At 50.0% G+C, this 18,939-nt stretch overlaps 1 protein-coding gene across 2 annotated transcripts in view; it reads right to left on the reverse strand.

Moving 5' to 3' along the window:
• CAPZB (capping actin protein of muscle Z-line subunit beta) overlaps positions 1–18,939 on the reverse strand; it is a 129,855-nt gene that overhangs the window by 13,859 nt on the left and 97,057 nt on the right. For both annotated transcript variants that reach the window (XM_063104524.1, XM_063104523.1), the window contains exons 5-6: positions 2,486–2,627; positions 1,996–2,112 (exon numbers count right to left, since the gene is read on the reverse strand). In XM_063104524.1, the coding sequence (XP_062960594.1) occupies positions 1,996–2,112; positions 2,486–2,627 (259 nt within the window). The remainder of the gene's footprint in view (positions 1–1,995; positions 2,113–2,485; positions 2,628–18,939) is intronic.

Below are 18,939 nucleotides of genomic sequence, written 5' to 3' on the forward strand. Positions count from 1 at the left end.
TGAATTTCCTCATTAAAGCCCCAAGAGCAAAAGGCAGAGCAAATGAGGCCGGCAGCCCGGCCAAGGTGTGCCGAGGACAGCCACTCGGCAGGCCACGTTTGGCTTGGCAGGAGGCACCGCTCCCGGCAAGCCGGAACCAGGGTCTGGCCATGGGCTGACAGCCCTGATTTAAACTATTAGGAAGGCAGAGGATTAAATATTTGTCCAGGTCACTGTAAACCGGGTGGAATTATAAACAGTTCGGAGCGGTAAGTGATGCAGGAAGCAGTGTCTGGATACAGATTCAGGATTTTCCACCCATTCCCCAGGTGGCAGGGTGTGGGGTTGGCAGGCTGTGGAGGTGCTGGTGGCCTGGGGTTTGACTGCCCCCTCCAGTCCTGGTCCCTGGAAGACAAGAGCCTATTTCCACTGTGAACACTGGTGCTTGGTTCCGGGATGGGGCAGGAACAAGCCCTGTCCAGAGGCCAGAGGGCACCCAAGATCCCTTTTGGCCTCTGGACCCTGTAACACAGCAGAGGAAGTAGAGGTTTTGCACGTGGAGAGTCTAGGGCTCTGACACACGTCTCAGGCATGTTGGCCGACACTGGCCTTGCAGTAATATTTTTGAAATGCATGTTGAAGCTGTCGTGACTAGGAGAGGACAAATTCGCTTACAAGAGTTACTAAACCGAACATTTTCCCCACATTTTTTTCTATCAACAGCTATTAAAAGTATAATTATCTTACTGAGAAAATAAATTTTTTTGGCGGCTGGCCAATACGGGGATCTGAACCCTTGACCTTGGTGTTGTAACACTGCGTTCTAATCAATTGAGTTGAATGGTCAGCCCCTAATTTTTTGATTTTAAAAGGAATCCTCATACGTGAAAGTCAGACACTACTGGAATGGGAAATGGGAAGAATTATCCTTGCAGAAGCAGGCTCCTCCTGAGGACGTTCTCAAGGCTGTTGCATCTCTGCTAATACTGACTTCTTGAGGGCAAAGCGCGGTTCCTTCTGAAGCCAAGGTGCACTTGGCTCGTATTTTCTCTTCTGCTCACACAAAGCATCTGCCATATTGCACTGACACAAGGGCAAGGACTTCTCTTGGGATGATGTGTCAAGGGTCTTAGGCTGCTTGTATGTGTAAAGTAGCAGTGAAGACAAGGCTGCACCAGGAGAGGCAGAGCCTTCTAGTCCAAGCTCCATGTTCACCTTAGACCCAGCCCAGAAGGGACATCTTGGACATGGGTTGCTAGTGATACCCAAGCAAAAGATGAGTGAGAGAAAGGCACACAGCAGCACTTCTCCAATTTTAACATGCACATAAATTCCCTGGGGAATTTTGTTAAAATGCACATCTTGCTTTGGTAGATCTGCATGGTTTCTGCATTTCTTTTTTTTTTCTTTTTCGTGACCGGCACTCAGCCAGTGAGTGCACCGGTCATTCCTATATAGGATCCGAACCCACAGCGGGAGCGTCACCGCGCTCCCAGCGCCGCACTCTCCCGAGTGCGCCACGGGCTCGGCCCGGTTTCTGCATTTCTAACAAGCTCTTCAGTGATGATGGTCCTCAGACCAGGCTGAGAGCAGCAAGGCACAGATACCCGGAGCTCAGACGAGCGGCTTGCAGAGAGCTGACCTGACCGATGGGGCTGTGCACACCCATGACCGCAGAGACGGCAAAGAGAGCAAAGCACCGCTTCCCACGGCACCCCGTGAGCCTGAGTACAGGGGCACAGTAAGCTCTGAGGAGCGAAGAGAAGAAAGCAGAGCACGCCTGCAGTCACCTTGTCCTCCTACAGCAGGAAGCCAGCTGGGAAAGGGCAGGTGGGCAACTTCATACAGCTCAGAGGGTGCTCAACTGAAAACGTGAAGCCCTACTTCCTGGTGGGTCCACAGCTGGCTAAGCACGCTCGCTGCAGGCAGGCAACTACTCAGCTTGTCTCTGCAGAAGCTTAGCACTGAGGCTGGCCCTGGGGGCACTGGCAACTGGCTACCAATGGGTAACTCTACCTGTCTGGTAAGGCTGCCTCCGAGGTTCATGGTGCCAGAGCCGGATTTGTTGGTTTGCAGCCACAGCATCACCGTGGAGGTCAACTTGTAATGGGCGGTGCGACCACTGGATTTCTCCTGGGGGGATGAGACAGAGATCAGAATCTTGGGTGCATCCCGAGCTAAGGAGGGCCTGAAGCGGCCCCTTGATCATCAGTCATTCTAACATGTCCCTTCCTAAGTCATCACCACATTACCTTATAAAATCCCAACCAGTTTTTTAAAGGGACAGTCAGAATCTGCAATCATGTGTATTAAGTTCTTTCGGGAACTTTATCCTCAATGACTACCGTAGCCTTGACTTATCTTTATCCAAATGGCTTTGGAATTAACAGGGGTTTATGTATCACAGCAGCTCCCCTTGGAGAGGCATCTAGTAGAGGGTGGGGCTGCACCGAGCAGTGTGGCATCTACACTTGGCCCTGGCTGCTAGCTGCTGGGGAGGCTGTACCTGCACTTCTACCACGTGGATGGAATCCCAGCAGCCTTTGATCTTCTTTGATCCATCCCCAGCCTTCTTTATGAGGATCACTCCAGCAAAGCCATGATCCAGATCCCAGAGGTAGACAGATGAGACACCACCTTCAAAATACCTGCAGGAAACAGGCCCATGTGCCCATTAGCTGTTAAGCCCCTCAAGGTACAGATCATCAGCCCAGGTCCCAGGTTGTCATCAGGCAAAGATTTACTTAAACATCCGTCTGAAACTAGGACCTTCCCTGCAGTGGATCCAAGGCTGGTTCTTGGATGGGTTCTGATCATCCCCTGGTTGGAGGAAGAGATGAAAAGAAAAGAAACAGAAGAACACGGGCACAGGAGTAATAAAGATGAAGTGGAGGGCTGGCTGGTTAGCTCACTTGCGACAATGCAGTACTGATAACACCAAGGCCAAGAGTTCAGAAGATCCCCATACCATCCCCCCCAAAGAAGATGAATTTTAGTTTGAGCTTTGCCACCTTCTCTGGCTCTGCGGCTTTTGGCAAGCTTACTAACCTTCTCTGAGCTTCAGTTCCTCCCAGGTAAAGGACTGGGCGCAGCATGTAACATCCAGCAGACAATCCCTAGAGACCATTACTATTGTTCAATATTTCTTTTTGGGGGGATGGCTACTTTACCGGGAGATGAAGAAAAAATACAGAAAAAACTTCTCCTCACCCAGATCCCTCCAGAGCCCAGGCAGACCAGGGCTCCTGCTGGTCTTTCAGAGCAACTGACAACAAAACCCTAGCCAGAAATGAAGGGCTAAGCTTGAGACGGAGCTACCTCTCAGATCTCAGTCAGTACGAGAAAACTTCTAATAAGACCAAATGGAAGAGGGAAAGAAAAGAGCAGAAGAGAAAAGGGGATCAGGCTAAGGCTCCAAGTCCAAGAGAACCAAGTCAAATGTTACGACAAAGGGAGACTGCAAAGTAAGCACTAAAGATTGACACATACTGTGCATTATATCCCAATAAAGCTGCTACATAATAAAAAATACACATGATAAACATTAATACTTACAGAATGCAGGAGAAGGGTATATAAGAATTCTTCATATATACATAATTTTTTGCAATTTTCAAACTAAGACAAAATTTTTTTAAAGGTCAGTACAGGATATATACCAGAGGGTAACTAAGAGACAGTCAGACCAAGGAAGCCGCATTCCCGAGGCTGTGACATGGAATTCACCCTGTCCCCCCCCTGCTGGCAGGCCTGCCCAGGCTAATGTCGGAGGCACTCAGTACCTGCTGGATGGAAGTATCCAGGTGCCAGATGCTGAGCTAAATGCTGGTCAAACAGCAAGGGGAGGGGAGGGACCCTCTGGACAAGCACAACAGAGGTAGTGCCATGAGAGGAAAAAGACGAGTGAATGAATACACACACCTGTGGGACCCAGAGCTCAGTGCCATCCTAGGTGACCTACAGGAAATCGGCCAATACTGGGCACTCAGGGACCCCACTCTGGAAGATAATCTCTCTTGTTCCAAATCTCTCTCCAAACCCCCCTTCTTCAGGGCAGGGCAATGCAAGCAGATACGTATTCTGGTCTAGGACCTGAGGTTCCACCTCCCCCTGCGGGGCCGTCCTGGAACACTCCCGGGACACATGGAGATGTATGGGTCACCTCTAGACTCCAGCCCTTGCTGTGGGATCCATGAGCCTGGCTGACCTGCCCTCCTGGGTTCTGGTGACTCCTTGGTTCACACCATGCTAACTTATGAGCACCTCAATACTACCAAGAGAGGATCAGCCCACACCAGACCTGCCAATACCCTTCCTGTTGGTGACAGATGGCTTGGTTCTAACACATGGTGTTCCCTTTCAGCCTGCTTGGAGAGAGAGCAACCTCACATCAAAAGAGGGTAAAAAAACAACTTTAAAAACTGTGGCTTTTCTTGTGCTGGCAAAGGGAGAGCTGATAATTCCATCTTTCCTTTGGCCCTCCCGGATCGAAGGCTTGAGGCCCTGGCCCGTCCTCATCCTTCTGCTCCCTCACAGATGTGGCCCCAATCTTCATACGCCTCCCCAAACCAGACCCACGTGCTATTCCTGTCAAAGGCTTGCTCTTCTGTGTGCTGAACGCTGGGGAGAGGCAGGGTTAGGCTGTCCTGGAAGGAAACTAGGGGAAATCCTGGTGGCTCGACAGTCCTTGTCAACACCATCCAGTGACCAGTTCAAAAGTGCCAGGTGGCCAAGGGTTGATCCCCCTCAGTCCCATCCCTTAAGGTTGTTTTCTTCCAGAAAAAGAAAACAGCAGCATTAACGTTTTATAAGGTGGCACTGGCTGTTTCCACTCCAACATTCCTCCCCGTGGCCCAGCTCCCATCTGGGCAGCCTCTCCCTGTATCCTTAGCTCCCCTTGTGGGCCACATAAACCAGGTCTAAAGCTTCAAAATGCTAGAGACAAAGGAGGTAAAAACGCAAGCTCAATCGTGACCGCCTTGTGGGTTACTATTCCTTTCCCCAAAATTAAAAAGCTTACTGCAATAACATTGTTAAAAGAAAAGGAAATTTAAAAATTAGCCCACAATACCATAAATCAACTTATCCCATAAATCTGATTTTTCCAAATTCCCTTCCAGTCTTTGTCCAGATGCATAATTTTTACACAGCCATAAGCTCAGCAAAGGTGCCATGATGAGTTCAGCTTTTTTCACTTGGCACAGAATCATCAGCACTTTTCTATGAAGCCACATGATCTCCATAATCATTTTTAATAGCTGGGATCGTATTCCTTTTGGTAGAATCCTAACTTACAGTTGACTTGACTTTTAATAAAGAAACGATGGCAGCAGAAATAGAGGTGATGCTGTTGATCTCTCACTTTGAATCTGTTCCCTCTCCGAGTCAGGGTGTTCCCTACTGAGGTGAGGCAGACGTGCTCAGACCTGGCCTCTGCAGGTATGGCCCAGACACCGCAACAATTCAAGAATGGACTTGAACTCAATTCACCAAAAGCAATCTCCAGGGACCTGAGCGGCTACATGTCTCAACCCGATGTTCCAAGACAAAGGAAGCAGAGGACTAAGCGATTGAAAGGCCCGTTTCAAAATCATCCAGAAGCACCCTCCTCTCTGTGCACAAGCAGGTGGGAGGTGACAGCGGGTGCACAGACAGTTGCCCCATTATGTGGTTTATGGCTGCTCTCTGCGCGTGAAGCATTAATTAAAGAGGGACCTCAACAAGTTTTTGAAAATTTATTCTTACCTACTGTACTTTGATCATAATGACATGAAACAAAGAAAAAAATTTTTATGTGGTTCACATTTATGAGTTTTTACATAAAGGCTTTTGTGGGTATTTTAAGAATGTGCTAAAATGTTGTCTGAAACCACATAAAGCCGTCTGAGGAGTTGCCCGCCAGGACTAACAGCACACACATGGAAGCAGTTTAACTGGCCTTTGTATATTTAATGAGTCAAATAGTATTAATATTGTTTAAATGCTAACATGCTATTTCAATAAGGTGGCTCTACCATCGCCAGCGACTTGCTGTCGGGCCTCGCACGTCAACGTGGATGAATGATTAAATGCAGCCAAGCGTTGAGAGTAGGCTACAGAGGAATTAACCCACCCCACCTTGGGCTCTGCCTGTGCTTGATAATTTCAAAACCCCCAGCTCCCCAGGGAGGGAGCAGGACAGGCCCAGCACCAACTACCACAGCTCAGCTGATCTGGGATCAAGAGGGAAAGCCCAAGAGTTCCTGCAGCAAGGTCTCTAGTCAAGGGGGCACCATGGAGAACGTCTTTTAAATGTGGAGGCCCAGAGATGAAAGCATGGGCTCTCCTTGGGCTTCTGCCCAGATAGAAAGTCAGGCAGCACAGGGATGAAATCAAGATACAATCAGGAGGGTGAATGAGGGCTGGCCGGCTAGCTCAGTTGGTTAGAACACAGTGTTGGCACACCAAGGTCAAGGGTTTGGACCCCCATACCGGCCAGCCCCCAAAACAAAACAAACAAACTAAAATAAGGAGGGTGAATGACTTGCTCAAATCTATTAGCTCCCCATTAGTGGGGTGACACAGGGACAAGCTTGGGGAGACTGTGCAAAAGTCACCTTGGTCAAGCATTGAACGTAAAGCGGGGGGCCCTCAGAAAGCTCCAGAACATTGGGATAGAGTGATATGACTGATCAACCTACAAATGACCAGGAGCGAAACACTGGAATCAACTCTTTGCTGGTGTCCACTGGAGTGCTAGTTCCTTCAACCAAATGTCACTAGTGCCACAAACAGTCCTGGTGGCTTTCAAGACTTCCCTCACAGATGAGTGTTTATGGCAGTGGTAATGCAGAGAATTTACAAAGCTGGGACTAAGGAGGTGGGGGTCACTCTGTGTGGGATCCATAAGTCCTGCCATTTGGAAAATAGTATGTTGATGATAACTGCCGCCACAGGTTCCATAAACTCCAAAAGACAGGGTCTCAAGGGGATACCTCTGCACTGGATGAGCCAAGAGCGAAGGGAGAGACCCTTAGATGGGGCTGCCTGTTTATCAGCACAGTCAACAGCAATTTGGCACCTGGCTGAGTTTATTTTCTATCATCAGGTAGACAGATCCCTGAACTTGGATCAGCTAAAAGCCTAATGTGTAATTCTTAGTAATTCTCTTCTCCTCAGAGTTCGAAGTCATTTCTCCCTGAAAACCACTCTCCAGCTGAGTAACGGCATAGTCACATATACACATTCTATGTCCATAACTCTTCAACCACAGGACTTCTGGGGGGAGGAGAAAAAAGGGAAAACATCATACTTCACACTCAAAATGACCTACTTCACAAAAGTAAGAAGAAAAGAAAATAGCTCAGCTCCCAAGCTTTATGGAGTGTTTGACGCTGAAGTGCGCATGGAAACCCAGGATGGAAACTTGTTTTGGGAATCTGAGCTGTGGCTATGAATTACATGATCCCCAGTCTCAGCCGGCCCTGGGCTGCAAATGCAACAGGGAAGAATGGGACTGGAATGGACTTTGAGGGTGGCCTTTACTCCTTCCTTTCAAACTGCCTCCTGGGAGGATGCTGGATTTGGGGTTCAAATACAAAGGCTCCCCAGAGGTAATGTGTCACATGCCATAACCCCCATAAAAGGACCAAGGCCAGGGCAGACCTGTTGCCAATGGGGCTTTCCAGCACTAGTCAAGAAACAAACTCTGTGGTTCTTTTGTTCATTCAGACATGGCCTTTCAGCCATTACTGGGCTGGGCCACCTTCATAGGACGGGACCAGGCCAGGAGGCTCCAGCAGACTTGGAACTCTGGCCCAAGGTATCTGTGATGCAGAGGCACAGGCAGCCATCCCCAGACCCAGACAAGTCAGGGGGCATTAACAAGTAAACCCCACAGATGCTGGAATGAGGGTTTTCTCCTGAAGTCACTTTATTAAATAAAGCTAAGAGGAAGGCAAGGACTATTTATTTGGCACCAACATAGTCAAAGAGATAGATCAGAGGGTCTCAGCTGTGACACTCCACGATTGGTGGCTGCATCAGGGCCTGTCTGAGGTAGACTCTGAGCACCACAGGGCATGTTCCTAACATCGTAATCAAGTCTGTGTTAAGGCTCTGTTTACACACCTCCAGCAACAGTGAACTCACCACATTCCCAAGGCAAATAGTTGTCTCTGGACTTGACTGAAAACTTCTACCTACTCCCTTGTGGAACCACACAAAACAAGAACTTTAGTTGTTTCTTTATATAGTCCTCTTAGATATCTAAAGATGGCTTACGTAAACCTCAAGATTCTCTTTTCTGGTCTTCTCATCCACATAGTATTCCGTAAGATATGCTTTTAAGTCCCAATACCTTGGTTATACTCCTCAACATGCTCAAAGCTGTCAATGTCCTTCTTAAAGGCATAAGAACAGAAAATGCCCTGACAATGCCCTAAGTGCTAACCAATTCACAATAGAGGCTAGCACATCTCTTAGTATAGAGGCTACTTCTCCACCAAGGACTGAAGACCAAATTAGCGTTCTTGGTGATCACACCTCACGCACACTGACTTACACTGAGCTTGCAGTCATCTCAATTGAAACATTTTTTCTAATGTGTTGCCATGAAATTGTCTCCCACATCCTGTACTTGAGAACCGGTATACTGGATCCAAGATATCAATTTCTACTCCTATCTGCTATAAACAACTCTCACAGACGTGGCTTCATCATCTCAACTTATCTTTTGGGATTTCAAATCTGCTGTCATCCATATTCTATCCAAGTTGTCCTTGCTAGGAGGTCTTTAGGTATAGAAATAGATGGGAAAGTAGGAGACAATGCAAATGAACATATAATTGAGTTCCAGACTATGTGGACCAGCTCTCTGCACCAAAGAATTTTAAGACTTTCTAGAAAGAGTAATGGTAGCTAAAGGGAGGATTCTGAGGACACACTGATGGTCCACTTGGAAGGAAGGCTACGGTCTGGCCACTTCTCTCAAGTTGAGGACAGTACAAAGACAGGAACACCCAGAGCTTTGCCTGGAGTCGAAGGGACAGGCTCCATATGTGAAGGGACAGAGAAGAGAACGTAGAAGGCAGGGCTGGCTGAAATGCCAGTCGAAGCCTTTAGATCAAAAGCTTAAGGTGTTGGTGCAACTAAAACAAGCAGAATCCCTCCCCTGTATCTGGTGCCACGCCAGGAACACTGGACCTCGAAAGGTCCACAACTGCAGGACTCCGTGGGATTCTTCTTTCCACTCCATGTCCTCTCACATGTGTGGTCTGTTCTGCTTCTGAGATCTCACTAAATAGAGCAGCAAGACCTGTGATAAATGGTCATGAAGTCCACTTTTTACTTAACTGGCACTTGGTCACAACACAAACAAGGTCACATGGGCACTAGTTCAAGCAGAAACTCCCATGCTTGACGACTGATATTATGGCAAAGGGAGAATAAAGCACAGAGGCAGAGCCGTTCTGCTGCAGCTGAAGTTCCGGCCCAAGGACAATTCCTTTTTGTTCCCTCCCAGCCTAAAAAAGAAACTAAAATCCCCAGCTACCAGCAATAGTTTGCTTTTCTGATCATCCTTAAAATCTTCACAACACAAAAAGGGCACCTGGTATTCATAGGTGGGAACAATTCAACTCTACCCCAGGAAAACAGAAAAAGCTCCAGTTTGCTTGGACTGGCATCTAAAACCTGGCCTCCTTCCTTGCAGTGCAGACCAACATTCCTTTTTTGTTCACTGGCTCCAAACTGGCCACTGTCAAAAAGCTAAGCATATGCCCTGTATAACAGAAGGGCACGGGTGCCGCCCAATGGTGCCACTCCTGCAAAGTCCAGAGTTGCACATAGCCACAATGATGAGAGGCTAGAAAGTGTGGGTTCTCTTCCTGAGGCTGGTTGTTCAATGAGGCATGTGGCAAATAAGCTCATGGAGGCACAAGGAAGGTTACAGAAAGTAAGTGCTGGCCACGGTGCTGGGCAGAGTAAGCACTCAACAAGTGGTGGCTGTTGGTTTCCATCAGGCTACCTGTCTGGGCTGAGAAGAGGAGGAGATAAACCCAACATGTTCTGATCTGCCCGGGAAGCCTCCCATCAGAAACCTAAGGTGCTGCTTGCTGTGAGCACAGTCTCATACCCACAGCCACGGGGACCAGATGTGGCTCTGCACAAAATGGAGAAAGATCAACACTTGGCTTTGGGTTGGCCATATTCAGCTCTGATGCTGAAGCCTGATCATCCTTGTCTGTGTGTTGAGACCAGCTGTTTTCACCAGTCTACTGAACTGTCCCAGAGTGTGAATATGGGCAGGTATTCTGCAGAAACTCCTTCCAGTACACACAGGTGCAACCATCCCCTGAGCAAACATACCAATCGGCTTAGGCATGTGCGACTTTAATGCCAGTTGCACTTAGAAGTGCACATCTGGACTGCGGCTGCAGCACTTTATAGCCTCTCTTTACGAGGTTTTTATTTTTTTACTTAGAGAGAAATAATGAAGGCCTCTCTGGAAACAATGGTGCTGCTGGAGGGGTCACCAATCTGGCTCTGGTTTTGGGATCTAACCAAACTATCCATACTCAGCACCACTGTGACAGTCTTTTGCCCTCTGGACTGCCTGTGAAAATACTGCCAGCCCTGCTTAGCCCACCTCATAAGAACGTCAACAGCCAAGATGTTCTGGAGTTTCAGAGTCATCACTATCATCCAAAGCTGTCATTTTTGAGAATCCATTCTGTGTCCGGGGCTCTGCATACATTATTTTACAGTTAAGAAACTGTAACTCAGAGAAAGAAAGGATGGTGCCCAAGTCACAGAGTTGAGAAGTGGGGAGCTGGGATGAGATGACTCATCTGCCTGGCCCCAGAGCCTGTGCTCTGTCCCTAAGCCAGGTTGCCTTGCCACACTGAGACATCCAGCTGTGGTGGAGGTATCACATGGAGCACAGGACAGGCTCAGCCTGCAAGTTAAGTGCACGCACGAAACCACGCCACTGCGCACAACGCTGCCTCAAGGTGGAGAACGAGGTGGAGCCCACTGGGTGGCCAGGACTCTGGGGCACACCACTGAGAACTCTGCACTGGGAATTCTGGAAAGAAGAGTCTTCTGCCTCAATGAGGCAGCTGGAGGACCACTGGCTGAGCCTCTGCAAGACCACCTTATCCTTGAGACCTCCCCAATACAGCTTTCCAGCTCGCAAGAGGGGAGGCAGGTCAGCCAGAGGAGCACAGGTCTCTGCAGGTTGAAGGAGCCTGACCACGGAAGGGAGCTGGTCCCAGCAGGCGGAACCATGCCAACCAGTGCATGACTGCACCATGTGGTTATAGGAACCCAAGAATTCTGGAGGAGTCAGAGTCCCTGATACTGACTTGAGGGATCTATGTTTATAAACGAACTTGTTTTCCGCACAGTCCTGTTTTCCATTTAGCTTTCTTTTAACAGATGAAAATCAGACAGCGTATGCCAAGGCAGCCAAACCCTGGACTGTAGCCTTCAGATGCCACATGAAGAGGACCCGCAGTGAATGCTCCCGTCACTAGTCCCCAGAATGGGAAGCAACGTGCAAGCCCATCTAAACCCACTCTTTAGGGCTCTAGAAACTGCTGCAGATGCCCCTACTTAAGAGTAGTGGCCACAAGAGAGCTGAAACTCATCCTGCAAGAGCAGGAAGCAGCTCTACACCCTCCAAAAACTAAGAGGGCTTCCCCCAACCTGTCTCCCTATTCTACTAAACAACCCAACAGAGGGGAGCTTGGTTTTCCCCATTAACTGCTTCCAGTATTTTCACAAAAGCCCAAGGCTGTGGCAAGCCAGAGTCCCACAGCAGGCACGGCGGGTCTGCAGAGGCCCTCTGCATGCATGGCTGAAGATACAAATAATGTATGTTAAAACCCCAATGCTAATTATGCTGCCGATGAGCTGAAAGCCAGAGACAACTTCCCTGTCTTTACCCTGCTGTCCCTGGAACACAAGATGTGCAGCAGACGGTGCCCGTCCCAGCGTCCTTCTGGAGACCTCTAAATTGGGGGAAAGGTCCTACCTCTGGGCAGGTAGGCAAGGAAAAAACACACACCTATCTGAAGGGGCAGGGAATGAAGGTGGGTGTGCCAAACCAGATGGCCCACCCTCCATCACTGTACGCTTACTCAGCTCCCTGCTTTCACCTACCTCCCAGTGGTGCTCTGACCCCAGGGACCGAAGGTAATTTGGCCTGTTCGTTTCTGGCAGTGGAAAGCTCTGGGGAACCCTTGAACTACAGATCTCACTCAGCCGGAGGAAAGAAAGGAGGCCTAAGCTCTGAAATAACAGGTCAGGGTCTCGCCACTCTTAGCCTCTCCAATCCAGTCTCCAAACTGGTTCCAGAGGAAACTCCTCAGGATGCATGTCTGAGCTTTCATACCCCTGGAACCCTTCAGACTCCTCCCGATATGCTCGCAGGCCTGGGCGCCTCTCCCCACTGCCCCCAGCCTGCTCCTGCCTTCGCTCTGACCATGACCACCTTGGACCCACCACTCAGGACTGTGCCCATGCGATTCCCACTGCTCTGAGCACTGCCTTGACTGTCCTTCCCCGCCAGGTTATGTGGCTGTGCCTGGGGTCCCCAAGACCACCTGAGGTTCGATGATTTGTAGGAAGGACTCACACAGAGTTGTACTCTTGGCCAGAACCTGTTACAGTAAAAGGACACCGAGTAGAACCAGCCAAGGGAAAAGGCACATGAGGCAAAGTCTGGAGAAACCAGGCAAAGTTCTCTCAGTGGAGTCACACAGGATGTGCTCAATTCTCCTAGCAATAGCTGTGACAACACGTGTGGAGTGCTGCTGTCTACCAGGGAAGCTTGCTAGAGACCTGGTGCCCGGGGTTTCACTGGTAAGCACCCTCTACCCAGCACACATTAATATTTCAGACTGCCAGAAGGAAAGCAGGAATTCAGCACAAACTGCACTATTTGTACACATATTTATGCACTGTGAGCCATTCCTATCAGGGAATGGTGCGAACCCTCCTGAAATCCAAGTCCCCAGATGCCAGTCAAGGGCCCACCTTGCCAGCAGGCCTTTTGAAGGACAGAGTCTCAGGCCTGCTTGGCTAACTCTTCCGCATAAGGGCAAAGCTACCGTAATCAATCCACAGATCCTTCCTTGGCCGGCCTTATCTGAGGTTGGCCCCATTCTCTTCCCTACCTCAGTACCTGGACTTTGTTCCTTCATGGCATTTATCTGATTGTGCGAGTGTCTGGTTCATCTGTGCACTTGCTCCTGTGAGCTGCGTGAGGGACAGGGGTACCCCCAGTGCTCGGCACCGCCCCTAGCGGGTTCTTAGGAAATACTAGCTGAAAGACTCTGGGTACTCTCTCCACTCACCACAGCGTCTTCATGTGTCTTCACTGTGCCCTGATGAGGAGGACTGAGCAGGAATTATTAATTCCATGTTCAAGACAGCATTCATTCGAGGCCTCCCTGTGGGTGGTGGCGGAGCCATGATCACAATGCACAGCCGTCTAGCGTGGCCAGTGATGTCCCACAGCCTGCGATCTCACTGAGTCTGCCACCCAAACAGCCCCATGTCCACAACTGTAAGTGCACAGAATGGCAAGACACCCATACAGCTGGCTGTTGCACAACTAAAACAGCCCCGTCACCCCAGCAGCTGGAAGGCTGCTGAGTGAAGGCAAGGAGCCCATGCAGCAGAAGCCCCCCCCGCAACTCCACCGCCCCACAGGATGGGCAGGGGCTCAGAGAAGTTAATTTACTCCCCCAGAGTGAGCCAGCCAGCAAAGGCAGAATCAAGTCCAAATTTCTTTCAAAAACAAGGTCCTCGCCATGCTGTGGCCTGGCCTCAGACTCCACATGGGGGTCAGAGGCTTCTGCTGGGAGGTCTCTGTGCCTCTTGCCTGGCACACCTACCCAGCATCTGTTACCTGCTCCCCATACTCCCACCTTATTTTCTCAAAAACTCTCCCCCTGCCATCTGCAATTCCCAACACGACCGAAACCCTAGAATTCCTCAGGCTCAGTGCTCATATACAGAGAAAGGGACCCAGGGGCGGGGAGAGCAGCTAAGAACATGCAGTTTCAAGGACCCAGGAAACAGAGACAACAAACCTTTCCCACCCAAATATGAATGTCCTGCCCTTCCTGGGCCAGTGCTGCTCAAATGTCATCTGACCAGAGGGACTAAGAATGGAAGGAAGGAGCGGAAACAACCACAATTCTAAAATGGCCCAGATGGGGGAGAGGAGTGGGAGCCAGGGGTAAGCCCAGCTAGCAGTGCTCTGGCCACTCCGAGAGGCCCGTGCATGTGGGACTGCCGCAGGGACACCAGCCTTGTTTCACTCTGTAAACCTCTCCCAGACAAGGAGGGCTGATTAGAAAAGCTAATTGAAGCTTTGAAGATTAGCTCAGACGTGAAGCGAGGAAGAACACACAAAGCCTACCCGCCTGACTCCTCCAAGCCCCAGACCCTGGCCTTCATTAGGCTTTGATTTCAATCAATTGCACACCCACTAAAATTAACTTATAAGGCCAATAAATTGCAACCGCATGTTTGAAGGTATGATCTGCTCCAAGCCAAGAGCCAAGGCTTGCGGAGCACGGGTGAGATGTCTGGAGCAGATGGGAGTAATCATCTTTGGGAGAAGGCGGTGCCAGCCCCTTTGGGTAGAACATCTGGTCTCGGGCAGAAACCAGCCGACAGAGGCAAGGGCAAGACCCAGCGTGAAAGCTCGGGCAGGGCCAGCTTCCCGTCTTCTCTGGGAACCTGAAAACCTGAAGTGCTCATCATGGGGCTCATGGCAGCCAACCGGCGGCTCACAGCACCAACAGGACATTTCCCTGGCAGTCACGAGTGCTTACCCTACATCGAAGGCTTCACTTCTAAGTCTCTCCCAAGAAAGATGGATCACTTAGGACAAGTGATGAGGTTTTGTGACTGATGAGCTCTACAAGGCTTGGGTCTAAAAAAGCAGAGTCAACTCTGCTGGGAAAGAATGTGAAGTGAGCCCACGAGCTGGCCCCTCTGCAACCTACCACTACTTGGCCAGGGCTCAGTTCTAATGACCTTTCCTGGACTGAGCCGGGCCCATCAGTTAGAGGTAGAAAACCATCCTGGGACATAGTAGAGAGGAATAAGGACAGTCTAGATGTTGGGGACCAGAATGGAAAGGCTGGGGAAGGGAAGGGATGAAATGTAAGACAGCTTGAGAGTAGATAATGCTTTCCCCAGCCTCAGCACTCTAGCAGAACGCGCCTGTCATTTCTTAAGCATTTTCAGCAAACTGACTCTTTTAATCTAAAAATGATGTTCTTTGGGTAGGTTATCGTGGAGGTAAGTACTATTACAATCCCTTCCTGCCCCTGGGGATGGCAAAGAAGGTAACTGACCAATGTGGGTGGAGCTGGAGGGTGAGAGTGCAGCAGGGAAGCACAGAGGAGCAGCGTAAACCAGGAGCCAATGGGCTTCCAAGGGAATCATGCAGGACACACGGCTCAGCTCCCTTCTGCCGACCTTGGGGAAAAAGTAACACTCCCAACTGCTGGCCCTTTTAATCCATGATTGAGGAAGGCTGTGCACAGGCCAGGGAAGAAAGGGATGCCACATCCCAAAGGAGTTACAAGCCAGAAAGGCCTGCTAGTCAGCCTGTCCCTTGGCCCCAGCTCCATCCCTCTGGCCATACTGATTCCATGTGCTGAGGATTAATTCCAATTCCCTGCAAAGTCAAAGCCTTTACAGACCTAGGGATCAAAGCCCAGGGCCTGAAGACAGAATCCAAGTCTTTCGCTCAGGATCTAATGAACAAGATTTCATCTCTGGTGGTGGAGGGGAGCCTCTGGGGACAGTAAGCACTCCCTCTCTGGAAGGGCTGGTGCAGGCTGCAGGCTGCCTGGCCTGGGTCATGTTTCAGCTCCAGGTCTCTAGTGCTCTCACTTTCTCGAGGCCTCTTTCCACTCCTCTTTTTAAGAAGAGCCTCAAGGAGGAAGAACAAGGTTAATGGACTTAACAAAAAATGAAGGGGGAGGGGAATCAGGGAGCTTGATTTGACCACACACACGTGCTGCCAGTGCTTGCTGGAGCCCTGTCTGCCCATAGACAGCAACTTCAGTCTTAAGGCACAAGCCAATGGGGGGTTGGGGGATGCAGTGGGGGGAGTGGCAGGAAAGGGCATACAAGGCCTCTTTTTCCTGTTGTTTTTGTTTTTTTTTGGAGGGGGTTGCTCATTTCTGCAGCACTCCAGATGATGACAAACAGTCTGTGTGTGCAAAGTCCCATGTGGCCTTCCCAGTACAGAGCCAAGGCCATTCCCTCCATGAGTCCACAGAACAAGCAGCTCCCGAAAGTTCACTGCAGCAGAGTTCTCCCCAAGAGGACCCTGAGCCCTGATGTGGCCAGACTGTGGCAGCTTTCAACCATTTGATGGGGTGGGTGGTCAAGAGGCCAGAGTGTAGGCCAACACAGTCTTAACTCTGCAAGTCATTAGCATCCAAGAACTTGGAAACAGCCGAGGTCATTGGGGGATAGGTGTGCTCTTTAAACTCCCCAACCACAGTGGGGTGCAGGCCAAGCTCTAGTTTGGAGTGGGCGCCCTGGAAATGGTAGCCTTCCTCACCCAGCCTTCCTGTGCACAACAGTGCACCTTTCCTGCTCTCAAGGTGGCAGCTTCTTCCACCACTCCCTTTCTTTCTGGCAGGTGGTTCTCCCAGAGGCCTCAGGCATCTCTCACCAGGTCCGGGATGCAGGCCATCTTCCTGGCCCCTCATGCAGCAGCTTAGAATGACCAAAGCCAGCAGACATGAAGCAGCACTGGGTGGATGCCCCCTCTCACAGAGTGGCCCTTGCCTGAGCCTGTCTGCCTATGTGAAAGGAAGACAGGTGGAAGGATCCATGGAAGAGCTCTGTGGCTTTATTCACGGGGGTGACAACAAATGAGTCTTTCCATGGGAATGGGCCTACATGGGGGAGAGGCAGGGATGAAGGATAAAGAGAAAGGAATGGCCCACTATCCCTCCACCCCATGGAACAATCTGGTCCCTACCAAGAGACAAGGCATCCTAGCTGACTCCCCTCTGCTCCAAAACCACAGAGAAAAGAGCTCAGGTTCCAGGCCCCTCCACGTCACTGACATGGCCACCAACAACCTCACAAGGCACTCTGAGAATAAGAAGTTCTGGAGCTCAGCAATGCACCAAAATTTTTCAAAAAGAAAAAGAAAAAAGATTTGTTTTCATAATTTTTAGACCGAAATGGGTTGGTTCATCATGTGTGGTCCAGCTGGGAAAACGATCCTCACATATGGTCTCAGGAGAGAGTATTCCTCGGTACACTCTGATAACACTGGGTGGTTTGAAACTGATGCCTCTGGTGCCCCAAATGATGGCTCCAACTGCCAACCCCTCTGGTGGCCTGTGGTCCCTGTCACGTGGGAGAACCTGGCCCTGCTGCCTCACACATGCAAGGGGGGAAGGGCCTCCTCCCTGCTGTGAAGGTCCCAGCAGGGCCTGGTACTCTCTTTCTCCTTGTAAGTGGCACACAGATGTGCTGGGGCCAGCACAGCATCCTCTGGGTCTGGAAATCACCATTACAAACTATCACAGAACCTCAGGGGTCTGCATTGTCCAGTTCAATCCCTGCTGGGGGCAGGGGGCCATCCCGTCATCTCTCTCTCCCAATTTCCCTGCGTCAGTTCGCCTTCAGAGAAGAATGTAGGCAAAGTCAAATGCACAGAGAAATACGGACCATTCAGAGGCGGTAGGGGCTAGAGGGGGGGAAGGGGGAGACACAGATCATTCAGAGTTAAAAGTCACCTTAAAAATGAACATTTTCCCGGGCATAGGAAGCTTTTACAAGAGGCAACGTAGAGTTAGCCCTAGGGTAAGAATTCCAGCTCTTGCTGCTTTCTAGCTATGCTAACTACTTTAAATACTTCTCTGAGCCTCAGTTTCATCATCTGTTAAGTAGGATAATTCCCATTTATCCTATAGTTATTGTAAGGATGATGCAATTATTTTGAAGAGTTTTTAGTGATAATGGGGAAATGCTCATGATGATAGGCTAATCAAGCCCCCCACCCCCACCAGAAGGCAAATATACTGTGTCCTCATCTACATAAACGATGAGATGAGAAGGGAGAAAAAGGGAAGTAGAAGTCGAACATGAAAGTGGCCTCTTCCCCTAAATGGCAGCATAAGGCAACATGTCTGAATCACTTCATTGATAAAATAACAACCCAAACATGTAAGTCTGTAAAAAATGAGAGTCACCCTTTCCCTCCAAATGTAAACATGCAGGCCAATAAACAAACACTGAGTGCAGCCTCTAACAGAACGAAAGAAGGTGAGGCAGGGCCACCTCCCCAGGCTTAGGAGAAGGGTGCAGGGTGGGCCAGCTCCCTTTTCTGGTGGAAATCCAGAAAACACTCTCAAAAGGGAACTCCCACCTCCACCTGCAAGCCTGGCTGAGGTCAGGCTGTACTCCTGGCGTATTCCTAGATGGCCCCTGAGGAACTCACAAAGACACATAAAAGGCCAAATATGCTCAAGTTGCCGACAAAGCTACCAGTTTCACAGAGACTGATGGCATGCACTTGCTGGGGACAGAGGCCTGTGGGTGCACACTGGGGCCAGCAGTCTGTGGGCCTCAAGCAGGCTGAGCTCATCCCTGCCTGGAGACACTGGCCCCTTCGGAGGTCAGGCCACAGTGAGTGTTGTCTTCCCAAACAGCTCTACTAAAGCAGCGAGTTGCTCCCCGTCACTCTCCCACCAGCAGTGACTTGTTCACTTGCCTACTGTTCATCTTTCCACGATGGAAGCACCACGAGGGCTGGGCCCTTGTCTGCCACATGCAAGGCCATGTGCCCAGTACTTAGCAAGCACCTGGCTTATGGTAGGTGCTCAAGGGTCTGTGGAATAAATGAAAAACTTTGGCTGCTGGAGCTAGATACAGATGGTTTCACATCCCTGCTCCACCACTCACTGGTCGTGTGAATGT

Source organism: Cynocephalus volans, chromosome 8, assembly GCF_027409185.1.
Source record: "Cynocephalus volans isolate mCynVol1 chromosome 8, mCynVol1.pri, whole genome shotgun sequence".
Lineage (NCBI taxonomy): Eukaryota > Metazoa > Chordata > Mammalia > Dermoptera > Cynocephalidae > Cynocephalus > Cynocephalus volans.